The 13,161-nt window shown below is 34.6% G+C and overlaps 1 protein-coding gene across 1 annotated transcript; it reads right to left on the reverse strand.

Annotated features, from left to right (window-relative positions):
• Positions 1–7,901: 7,901 nt before the first annotated feature.
• On the reverse strand, positions 7,902–8,288 carry LOC132038075 (uncharacterized). The gene has a single exon (XM_059428801.1). The coding sequence runs from the start codon at positions 8,286–8,288 to the stop codon at positions 7,902–7,904; it is 387 nt and encodes a 128-aa protein (XP_059284784.1).
• Between the last annotated feature and the right edge of the window lie 4,873 nt (positions 8,289–13,161).

Raw genomic sequence — 13,161 nt, forward strand, 5'->3', positions numbered from 1 at the left:
GTACTAATGTTTGATTATTCTGAGAAATTGTGGAAAACTTGGCAGGACCTGAGTTTAGATGTTTCACTATAGGCTTGATCTGGATATAACTCAATGAGGGTTTCTTGGATGTTTTGGTACCTGAACTGTTATTCTTGGATATGTGTTTATGCCTTATATCTTATTGCGAGCATGTCTATGCTACAGTCTCTTTCCTTATATAAGTTCACTAACTATTGTCGGTCGATGCCTACTCAGTACGTGTTGTTTGTACTGATGCTACCTTGCTACACTTCTTTTGGGGATAGAGTTTGAGACAGGTTCCGCTCCTACTTCTCCAGATGAGTTCTGAGGCCTGGCTTGTGAGTATCTAGAGTGAGCATCTGATTAGTCGCTGCCCCGAGCCTCATCTATCCTGTCTTTATATTCCATCATTCAGACAGCTTTTCATTTGACTTTCAAATTTGTGTATTAGACATTCTTATAGTTGCTCTTGTACGAGTCAGACCAGTTCTTTAGGGATTGTAATGTCTTCCACACTTATTCATTTTTAAATGATATTGAGATTTATTGTTATTTACATTGTTGTTCCGCATTTCTAGTTGTATGCTAGTTAAGGAAAGGGTTCGCCTACCGAGGTGGGGAATGGTAGGTGCCCGCGCGACTTAGTAAAATTGGGTCATGACACGCGAGTTGGGTCATGACAAACGGACAAACCCACATCTCAACAATTGAAATTAATTTCAAACTAAGCAAAAAAAAAAAAAAAAAAAAAAAAAAAAAACAGGTTACGAACAATTAACATTCAAGAAGAAAACAACTAAAACGCAATAGGAAGCGAAATTAAATTCATTTAGATAGAAAGGATTGGACCTCAAATGATGAATATAAACTCCTTTCGATATAAAGAAATTGAAGTAGCAAGAAATAACTCCGAACAAAAGCGGACGAGGAGAACTTAAACCTCAATTAGGACCTCAACGAACATCGACCACAACAGTACTCTGTTACCCCTTTTTCGTTCAAATCTGAGACACAAAAACCTCAAACTCAACTCAGAAAATTCAACGGGATTCCATCATGAAACTCTACATTGTTTTTTGGTTTTGGGTGAACAATGATGGTTTCAGTGATGGTTTCGATGCGTATGCATAGAGTGTTTGGACGTTGGTGTTGTGGTGGAGACATGGGTGTTTGGTCGCTAGTTTCGTGGTGGAAATAGGGGTGTTTGGTTGCTGGTTTCGTGGTGGAAATAGGGGTGTTTGGTCGCTGGTTTTATGGTGGAAATGAAGGTAGTGATAGGTGGCAACGGGTGGAGACAAAATGGGATCCTTTTTCCGTCCGACCGTGCGTTTCGTATGTGTGTATATGTATAGTTGTCTATATATTATTGTGTTTCGTATGTGTGTATGAGCCTGTTTGGATGGGCTTAAAAAAAGCAGCTTATAAGCTGGAAATACCTTATAAGCCAAAAAAAAAAACAAGTTGGGGTAGTCCAACTTATTTTTTTTGGCTTAGTCCAACTTATTTTTTTTTTTTGGCTTATAAGCTGTTTTCAGCTTATAAGCTGCTTTAGATAAGCTAAGCCAAACGGGTCCAATTAATTTTTTGGGCTTATGTTAAGCACAAAATGACTTTAAGTTGGCCAACCAAACACTCAAAAAATCTGAAAACAGCTTATAAGCAACTTATAAGCCAATCCAAACGGGCTCTATGTCTATATATTATTGTCTTTGTTTTTCTCTCCATCGTTTCCTCTCGATTTTAGTCTTCCCGTCTATCTGATTGTCACTTTGTATGTGTATATCTATATTTATATCTCTATTGCAATCTCATCCTCCTTGGCTGCAAGTTGATCTCGTAAGATTTGCAATTCAGCATCAGGTTCCCCAACTGAAACTGGTAGAACAACCTATTCCAAAGTCCCAATGACATCCTTTGTAATCTGATATTGCCAGACGTTAACTGGCACTCGGAAGTGATCAAAAATGTCAGCTAACCATAACCCATAGACCAATCCATGGCCTTTATCCTCCTGCAGAGTTATTCTGTAGATATGCTAAATCACTAAGTACAAATTTGTAAAACGGCAGCTCTGGCCTAATCTAATCCAGCCTCACGGACTCTGATTTTAACGGGCTGGCCCTTTTCTTTCAAGGGTATTTAAAATGCAAGCCCAACCTAGTGGGGCGCTAAAGATGTTTGTAGGGAATACCTATAAAAGAAAAAAAGAAAAAAAACGTATATAGGTCGTACTGAATGATTTAAAAAAAAATAACTCATTAAAAGTTAACATAATTCGTTATTCATACACCACTGATTGGATATATTTCAATTATTTATAAGCACATATTGTTCAAAGATGATTACTACCGATTGAAAAATGAGACTTTTCTCTATACAGATCAGATTTTCACTCTTCTTTTTTTTTCTTGTAAAGAAATCCCCTTCAGTTGTATATTTTTCAAAATAATCATAAATTTGATTTCATCAAGAAATCTCCTATTAATTAGGATGAATCTATTTCACTTATACCATCAAAATAATCATAAATTTGATTTCATCAAGAAATCTCCTATTATTTAGGATGATCTATTTCACTTATTACCATCAAAATAATCATAAATTTGATTTCATCAAGAAATCTCCTATTAATTAGGATGCTCTATTTCACTTATTACCACCAAAATAATCATAAATTTGATTTCATCAAGAAATCTATTATAATTATGATGATCTATTTCTATTATTACAATCTCTTAAGTTCTAGCTCTAGTATAAAAGATAAGTGATATGATCACTTTGTTCACTAAATTTCTTCAATGGAGAACGCTGGTGTATCTTTCTATCCTTCCAGTTTTCTCATTGCTTACATTTGTGGTATGAATTAGCTATATGCTTTTTGATTTTCAAGTTGAACATACGTCTTTTCATTGTTGTGATTTAAACAAATAATAAAAAACGGGAGGAGGCACTCCCTCTATGAATTCCCAAAATGAATATCCAATCCTTTATTTTTTAAATTTTTGTACCAATTTAAAAGAGGAAAAAAGTGTGCATAGTGATCGATGAATTGAGAAAAAAGATTATGACAAATCGCCTCTACTCGAGTGCGCATAAGCTGACTCAAAAATCATAGTTATCAATACATAGAAAGAAAAATAAATTTTTGTATTTTGAATACTTTGATTGTTATTGAAATTAAGTGTTACGTTACGTTTTACATATAAATTACAAGAATACTATTTTATAACACTAGTCCTATTATTTGATTCTACAGCCATATTCGTGACGACTCATGTTCTCTCTACAACTAATGCTCGATACGTATGTACCTCGCAAAGTAATATTTCTCCCATTTGTACTGATGCAAAACCAATTTGCCAAGCCCGTTGCGAATCAGAGTATGGTGCGTTTTATATTACTTCAGAGTGTCATTTCGTTAGACAAGAACCAAGAAATTCTATTTGTATGTGCTTTTACGATAGTGAAACCCCATGCCCAAAATTAAAGGTTCATTAGAACTCATGCACTTTCTTTTCAAGTATTGTTAATTGCACTGCAAATTATCTCTACCAATTGGTAGGTGATTTGGATTTGGTATTTTTCTATTGTAGTTGTTCTATATTTCCTAAGTTTGGATATTAAAGATGTGTTTCATTTTTAAATAAGAAATTATATGTGTAAGATTAACTTAATTGACACAGGATCTTGAACACAATAATCTTACATGGAGATAATACGGAAAACATACCTGATGCGGAAGATATTATCACGAAAGCGGAAGCGTTAATTGTAGAAACTAGTTTCTACCTCCTTGCCCTAGCCTTACGTTACCACAGCCGTCAATGATGGAAAAGTATATAAAAGAAGTGGTAACCCTAATGGGTGGAGGGAGGACCAATTTATAGGGGTTGAGACTTAATCCGATACGTCCATCAAGTAACCGATCTAACGGACGAGATTTATTCTTCATTAAATATTAGTTATAGGCTTTACATTAATTGGGCCACACATAAGAATAATAAAAATTCTTACATTCTCCCACTTGGCCCAATGACCACATAACACTAATATTAAATGACATAAAACATTAGTAGCGCATAAAATAAATCTCTTCTATAATGTCCATCATACATACCTTAATATGACAAACCACTAATGCGAGTTATGGCGGTTATACATAATTTTGTGCTACATACTCCTTCCGTATACTATAACATTAGTAACTTATCCTACTAGGTTCATAAGCTATAAAACATTTAACATTATGGTCCACAATAATGTCTCATGGAGACTTATCTTGTAATATCTCAAAACAATAATGTGTACACCATTATGAGAAATAGGAAATTCATTAATATATATCAGAAACACATAATTGAGCTCAGAGTGTCAAACATCATAAGGAAAAACATTAATCATAAGTACAACCAAGACCCATTCTATGTACATGTTCTTTAAATATCTTTGGTTGTAAACCTTTCGTTAACGGATCTGCAATCATGAGATCAGTTCTAATATGCTCAAGTGACACCCTTTGTTTCTGAACTTCATCCTTGACGGTAAAGTACTTTAATTCCATATGTTTGGCACCTTTGGAGTACTTATCATTCTTGGAGAAGAATATTCCGCAAAGTATTATCACAATAAATTTTCAGCGGCTTGGTAATGGTGTCGACAACCCCAAGTCCTGAAATAAAGTTCCGCAGCCATAATGCATGAATTATGGCTTCAAAACATGCCACAAATTCTGCTTCCATTGTGGATGTAGCAATGATGGATTGCTTAGCACTCTTCGATGATATTGCTCCTTCAGCTAATAGGAGCAAGTAACCAAAAGTGGACTTTCTAGTGTCAACACATCCACCATGATCTGAATCCGAGTATCCAATAACTTCCAAATTGTTGGATCTCCTATACGTGAGCATATAATCCTTAGTTCCTTTCAGGTACCTCAAAACTTTCTTTGCAGCTTTCCAGTGATCAATTCCTGGGTTACTCTGATATCTTCCTAGCATTCCGACCACAAAACTAATATCCGGTCTTGTGCAAGTTTGAGCATACATCAAACTTCCAACAATAGAAGAGTAAGGAATTGACTCCATTTCTTTTCGTTCTACATCATTCTTTGGACACTGCATGAGACTAAATTTGTCCCCTTTTAGAATTGGAACAACTCCTACTGAACAATTGTTCATGTTAAATCTCTCAAGAACTCTTTCGATATAGCCTTTCTGAGACAGTCCCAATAGTCCTTGTGATCTATCACGGAATATTTCTATTCCTATCACATAGGATGCCTCACCCATATCTTTCATTTCAAAATTCTTAGAGAGAAAATCTTTCGTCTCACGTAATATGCCCAAATCATTAGCAGCAAGTAAAAAATCGTCAACATATAGGACTAAGAATATAAACTTGCTCCCACTGATCTTTTGGTATATACACCGATCAATGGTGTTTTCCTTAAATCCAAAAGATGTGATGGTATCATTAAACTTTATATACCATTGTCGTGAGGCTTGTTTGAGTCCATATATTGACTTCTTTAATTTACACACCATTTGACCTTTTCCTTTAATTTCGAAACCCTTCGGTTGGTCCATATAAACCTCCTCTCGAGGTCTCCATTAAGAAAGGCGCTTTTCACATCCATTTGGTATAACTCTAAATCATAATGAGCCACCAAAGCCATAATAATTCTTAACGAGTCTTTCTTTGAGACCGGTGAAAAGGTCTCTTTATAATCAATGCCTCCTTTCTGAGTATAACCCTTGGCAACAAGTCTGGCTTTATATCATTCAATATTGCCATTTGAATCGCGCTTGGTCTTGAAGACCCATCTACACCCGATTCTTTTAGAACTTTCTGGCAATTCAACGAGATCCCAAACTTTGTTGTATTCCATTGATTTTAACTCTTCTTTCATGGCATCAATCCATTTGTTAGACTCAGTACTTTCTATGGCTTGTGAAAATGAAACCGGATCTTTATTAAGTCCAATGTTAAAATCTGACTCTTGTAAATAAACCACATAATCATCTGGAATAGCCGATTTTCTTTCTCTTTGAGATTTTCTCAATGGCACTGTTTGTGGTTCACTTACGTCAGATATTTGTGAGTTAGTTCGTTCCTGGAATGTTTCATTCAAATGTTGTTCAGTATTGTCAAAGTGTTCTTCGGCAACGGGAACAAATATTTGTTATTGGTGTGGAAGTAAGCACATTCATAGGCAATGGAACATTAACCCTTACCTCATTTATTTCCACACTTTGTCGTTCGACACTCCCACTAACTTCACCATTTTCAATGAATCTTGCATTACCGGTTTCAACAATTCTTGAGCTATGGTTGACAGTAAAACCTATACCCTTTAGCTTTCTCTGGGTAACCAATAAAGTAACCACTTACTGTTCGAGAATTTAATTTCTTTTCATGTGGATTATAAATTCTAGCCTCCGCTGGGCAGCCCCAAACATGCAGGTGTCTTAAACTAGGTTTCCTTCCAGTCCACAGTTCAAAAGGAGTCTTTGGAACTGCCTTACTAGGAATCTTGTTTAATAAATACATAGCGGTACTAAGAGCATACATCCACAAAGTTTTGGGTAATAAGGAATTACTTATCATACTCCTAACCATATCCATAAGTGTCCGATTATGCCTTTCTGCAACCCCATTTTGTTGAGGTATTCCTGGCATAGTATACTGCGCACATATGCCATGTTCCTCGAGGAACTTTGCAAATGGACCTGGACACTGTCCCGATTCGCTATATTTTCCATAAAATTCACCACCTCTATCTGACCTAATGATTTTCACTTTCCTATCTAATTGCCTTTCAACCTCATTGACGTACACTTTGAGGGCGTCCGTTGCTTGAGATTTTTCTTTCAAGAAGTAGATATATCCATAACGTGAAAAATCATCGATAAAAGTGATAAAATATTTTTCTCCAAGAAAAGATGGAACATCAAAATGTCCGCAAATATCAAGCAGTGTATAATTTCAAGAAGTTCGGGTGCTTCTTTAGGCACCTTTCTTACTATGCTTGGTTTGCTTTCCCTTAATGCACTCCAAACATATATCAAGATCGGTAAAATCTAGATTCGGGAGAATCTCATTCTTTACTAATCTTTCTAACCTTTCTTTGGATATATGACCCAAACGCTTGTGCCACAAGTAAGCGTAACTTTCATTTAGTGAACTACGTTTAATTCCAACATTTTGATGTATAGAAGAAGGATTCGTAAAAACATTATCGAGTTTCAATTTATATAAACCATCAATAAGAACACCAGAACCATAAAAAATAGCATTCTTATATAAATTGAAACATCCATGTCCAAACTTAAAATCAAATCCAGAAACATCAAGTCTTGAAAGAGAAATCAAATTCCTAGAAACTGAAGGAACATAAAGAGTCTGTAATAGATCAAGGTGATGTCCAGTCTCCAAGATCAAACGATAAGTCCCTATGCCTTCAATTGGAGCCTTCATACGATTTCCCATGAACAAGAAATCCTTATTTGGATTTGTAGTTTGGATTGTAAGAAATCCCTACAACATAGTGGATACATGTGTAGTTGCACCAGAATCAAGCCACCAAGTATTATTAGGAACTTCTACTAAATTTGATTCGAAACATACAAAAGCACTAAAAGTACCTTTCTTTTCAAACCAAGCTTTATGTTTCGGGCAATCTTTCTGATAGTGTCCTTCCTTTCTACAAAATGACACACATCCGCTTGAGTTCCTTATGAGCATCCCGTTGAACTTTAGCAGTGCTTTCTTCTTCTTGAACTTGTTGGCCTTCACTAAGTCCTTTTACCTCCTTGACCTACGAGGTTAATAGAATGACCTCCTTGTTTCTTAAGTCTTGATTCCTCCTGAGTAAGCATACTGGACAATTCACTAACATCCTACTTCTCCTTAATAGTGTTATAGTTAATTTGGAATGGTCCATACTCAGGAGGCAATGAGTTCAGAATAAACTGAACCAAGAAGGAGTCATCCACTTTCATCCCCAAAGTCCGGAGTCTTGCTACAATATTAGTCATCTCGATGATATGATTTTGCATACTACGCGACCCATCAAACTTCATGGTCGTGAGTTCAGCCATTAGTGTACCAGCGAGAGACTTATCAGCAGAACAAAAACGTTCTTCCACAAACTTCGGTGTATTCCCTAGCACTTTCGTTTGTGGAATAGTACTCTTGTGTTGTTGGCAATAGTCATTCGCATAAACATAAGGCTCATGCATTTGCAGAGCGTTCCCATGCTTGATGGAAGGACTTCTCATCCTCATTGCTTGTATCAGTAATAGCAATGGGTTTTTCTTTCAGCAGAGCCAAATCAAGATCCATCACACCTAAGTGGAACTGCACTTGTTCATGCCATTCAGAGAAGTTCACCGTTGAACACAAGAATGCATTTAAGCAAGCGAATGAAGAGGAATACCGCAAAATAGTATATATATATATATATATATATATATATATATATATATATATATATGCTCACAAATTAGAAAATAATGTGGATTCAGCAAAACAATAAAAGTATATCGTAATTCTCCTTTGGGTGATACTACGACATACTATTATAATTTAACTGCCATCTTCAACTTTAACAGACAATTAAATATTTGCAATCAAACATATACGACATCTTTGGATATACAATACATATTTGATTAAAGAATATCAATTTACCTCATTATGTTTACTACTCATAGAATAATTGATTCACCTTTGGGTAAATCCTTAAGTTCTAGCAATAGTGAAGGTCAATTATCCATTTATTTTCGATAATAGGCATTTCATTAGTTTAATGGATAAATGACATTTTTTTTATGTATGCATATTTTTCTTAAACATAATAGTTCGGCCACTTTGGTGACTAACAAACTATATTAACATAAATGCACACATAAAATGAATATCATAACTTTCTATGCATGTGAATATTTTCAACATTCTAGCTTGGCCACTTTGGTGACTAACAAACTATATGAACATTATTACATGCATAATGTTAACATGAATATAATGTATGTGTAAATATTAGACATTCTAGTTTGGCCACTTTAGTGACTAACAAACTATACAATTTTAGACACATACACTATCACTTAATGTAAAGATAATCGAACATATAAGAATTAAATCACAATTAATGCATTATGTGGGATTATATGCGTGTGAGTGCCAAATTAATACCTTCTACATTCTTCTATAATGAAACATTATCACTTTAATGGTCTAAAATATTTAGACAGTAAACTTGATGTGATAACCCAAAACATAATATAATGTGTCTTAGTCCAAGTGTGTGCACTGGAACAATTCACAAATCATAATAAGACAAGACACTGGAAGTACATATACATTTGTTTCAAGTGTGACGCCACCATTACAAACTACAGGAGATATTAGGGTTTGTATTCATAGATTACATACAGTAGCGCATGATTCATAATTCTTAACCCCAAAGCTATATTGTTCTTTTCAAGGCAAAACAGCAACTCATAGAGTCGAGCAATCATACAGTCACGGTATTATATTCTTTCACGAAGATTATTAGTTCAAATCCCAGGCTCTTGATACCACATGTAAGATTAACTTAATTGACACAGGATCTTAAACACAATAACCTTACATGGAGATAATACGGAAAACATACCTAATGCGGAAGACATTATCACGAAAGCGGAAGCGTTAATTGTAGAAACTGGTTTCTACCTCTTACCTAGCCTATACGTTTACGTTACGCATAAATCAATGATGGAAAAGTATATAGAAGAAGTGGTAACCTAATGGGTGGAGGAAGGACCAATTTATAGGGGTTGAGACTTAATCCGAATACGTCCATCAAGTAACCGATCTAACGGACGAGATTTATTCTTCATTAAATATTAGTTATGGGCTTTACATTAATTGGGCCACACATAAGAATAATAAAAATTCTTACAATATGAGGCATGGATGTACCTTTCTATAATAAATATTTGTATTTGTCGATAGATTAATTGCTTTTAGAATATTCTCAATGGAGAGTCAAATTACGTCAAATATTTCGTGGAAATTACAAAAGAAGAAGAAAAAATAGAGAAGACGGCGAAAGGAAATTTTTTATTGCTTTCTTTTGTTTGGTTGGGATAGAATTTTTTGGAATAAGAATAGAAAGAGAATTTGTTTTAATTTGATGTCTCAGTGAATTAAATTTGTGTAAACACAAAAAATAACTCTCTTTATATTAATCACTTTCCTCATCCTCTAAACAACTCAAGCAAGAGAAGAAAATTATGAAACTTTCCATCGTTTCTTTAATTTTCTGGTAAAGATTGGGAGGGAGAGTTATAACCATTGATTGACTTGTTCTCGGAATGTGTGTGTTTTTTTCGGACGAAGTGGATAACTTGCTATCAAATATTACCAGTTATTTTAGTCACTTTTTATACGAATTTTTTTGAATAAAAATACTCTCAACTAAAGTACGGAATAATTCCTGCGTTCTTTGAATTTGAAGGATTGACAAATAGGACCTGAATGATTCATGAGGTTCAAATTTTGTTTGAGTTTCAAAATGAAGGAACGATTCACGGCGTTTCAAACCTTTACAAGTTTAAAATCAATAAACAATTCATGAGTTCAAAAATTTGTTATAGTTTCAAATTTAAGGAACGCTTCCATGGGGTTCAAACACATTTATAAATTCAAAACCAATGAACCATTGATGAGGTTCAAAATATGCTGAATAATTTCAAAATCAAGAAATGATTCATTCGATTTAAACTTTTATAAGTTCAAAACCAAGAAACAATTCATGAGGTGCAAATTTCTACAAGTTCAAAAAAAAGGATTGATTGAGTTCAAACCTTTATAAGTCCCTTCATGTTTCAAATAGGAGTATTTTTGTCCGAATGTTATTTCCAAGTTTTATTTTCAAACAATGTCTAAAAACTCATAGTATTGCCGAAAATTGGTCGTCCCACCTAATTTTAGGTTTTTTTTCTCATTAGTTCTAGGAGTTAAGGACTAGTATTATGTTAATACTTAAATAGGGAAAATTAAGTTGGGTGTCCATCCAAGCATCTAGCTTGCCAAATTTAGCCCAATGATCAATTTCTTACTCCAATTGACCCTTCGGGAATCTAGTTTGCAATTTGGATCTAGATTTTCAGCGATCAGCGATTTCCAGAGCAGCGGTGAAGGTCGACGAAGTCACTGTCGCAAACAGCGGATTCCATTCTTAACGGCGAAGCATCAAGTTTATGCAGTCGCCCGTAACGTTGTCCGTCCGGTGTCGATTTTAGCGATATCATCATCCTCAGAAGATGTAAGTCCGGCATGGTCACGGCAGCGCACGGTGGTTCAACCGATGTGTCGCCAGTGCAAAAGATCGTATCGGATTTTGATGATTGGGAGATTACCGGCGGAGAGGAGGAAATGAGGTTGCATATACTGCACTAAATATATTGTGCACAATAGGTGCACGATGAATTGTCACACTGGAAGTCGACCTATATGTTGAGCTCCTGTTTTGATTTACTTCATATTGTTAGGTATCGCAATGTTTAGCTGCTATACTTAACTATAATTCCCGATATTTTGGAGGGTACATGACCCCTCTTATTTGTACACATTGCACTAAATATGTTGTGCACATGAGATGCTTGATGAATTGTCACATCGAAATTCGACCTATATGGAGCCTCTAACAAGAGTTGTATTTGATGATCTTCTTCGCCGGAGCTCTTCTGATGGGTTTTGCTACCACTTTGTTTCATAGTTTGTTAGGATTTATATTTTGGCACTGTAGTATGTGCAACATTTATATATAGTTATACAGAACAAATACATTATCTATACACTATAAATTGAGTTGGTTTCATGTGTGTATACACAGTACATATACAATCCAAATAGGGCATGACCATTAAAATTTTGAAGAAGGGTCAGATTTTCCCCTCTAATCTAGGGGTGGGCGTTCGGTTTTTCGGTTCGGTTTTTTCAAAGTTCGGTTCGGTTTTTCGGTTTCGATTTTTTGAAAGTGGACACCGAACACCGCACCGAATTAGTTCGGTTCGGTTCGATTTTTTGAAGTTCGGTTCGGTTTTTCTAATTCGGTTTTTTTTTTTTAGCAATTACACATCTCTCCATTTATTTCCATTTTTCCTTCTTGATTGCTTCGAGTTACAGAGGTTTACGCTAGACTAAATGTTTGAAGGTTTGATGACTTTAGAATCAACCATAGTGATCATCCACACATACAAGATAATATCTTCTAGATACAAAATATAATGTATTATACAATGTATAATAAAATCATACGAGGTATATAAAATTTTATATAGTGTATAATCAAATTATGTGAGTTATATCTAATTTATTATAATAGGTGAAATAAATTATATGAATATTATTCTATGTATAACATTTTTATTATACTATATATAATAAAAATCAACACTCAAATTATTATTATACTTGTGTTCAATATCCTGTAGTGTTAAATGAAAACTGAGATTTTATTTTTTATGGAACAATGAAAGAAGTTGAGAATAAGGAGGAAGTAGAAAAGGTAAGAAAAAAACGCTGGAAAAAAATCTTGCAAAATAAGGAGGAAGTATGAAATTGTATAAAAGCAGTTATACTATGAACAACAAATAGGTATTGGAGTTATACGTCTGAAGGGTTTCCTTACATATAGCAATTTGATTTACTATAAAACACTTAACCTGCCATGTAATGTTTAATAACATTTAGTTGCTAAGAGTATGTAAATATTATAATATTATTGTCTACTTATGTTTTTTCCCAAAAAAAAAATTGTATTCATGTAGTAAATCTTCAAAAAAAAAAAAAAATTCGGTTTAACCGAAAAACCGAAGAACCGGTGAACCGGAACCGAACACCCAACCGAACACCGAAATTGTTATTTAAAAAAACCGAAACCGAACCGAAAAACCGAAAAAATCGAAACCGAAAAACCGAATTAATTCGGTTCGGTTCGATTTTTCGATTTTCGGTGTTTATGGCCACCCCTACTCTAATCTCACAAAAAAGTTATATTTGTCCTTCGTTGTACTTTTTTTTATATATATATTTGTCCTTGTCATCCAACTTTCGGCCCATATTTGCCTTGTACTCTATTTTTGGGCCATATTTACTTCCAGT

Source organism: Lycium ferocissimum, chromosome 11 (genome assembly GCF_029784015.1).
Source record: "Lycium ferocissimum isolate CSIRO_LF1 chromosome 11, AGI_CSIRO_Lferr_CH_V1, whole genome shotgun sequence".
Taxonomy (NCBI): Eukaryota; Viridiplantae; Streptophyta; class Magnoliopsida; order Solanales; family Solanaceae; genus Lycium; species Lycium ferocissimum.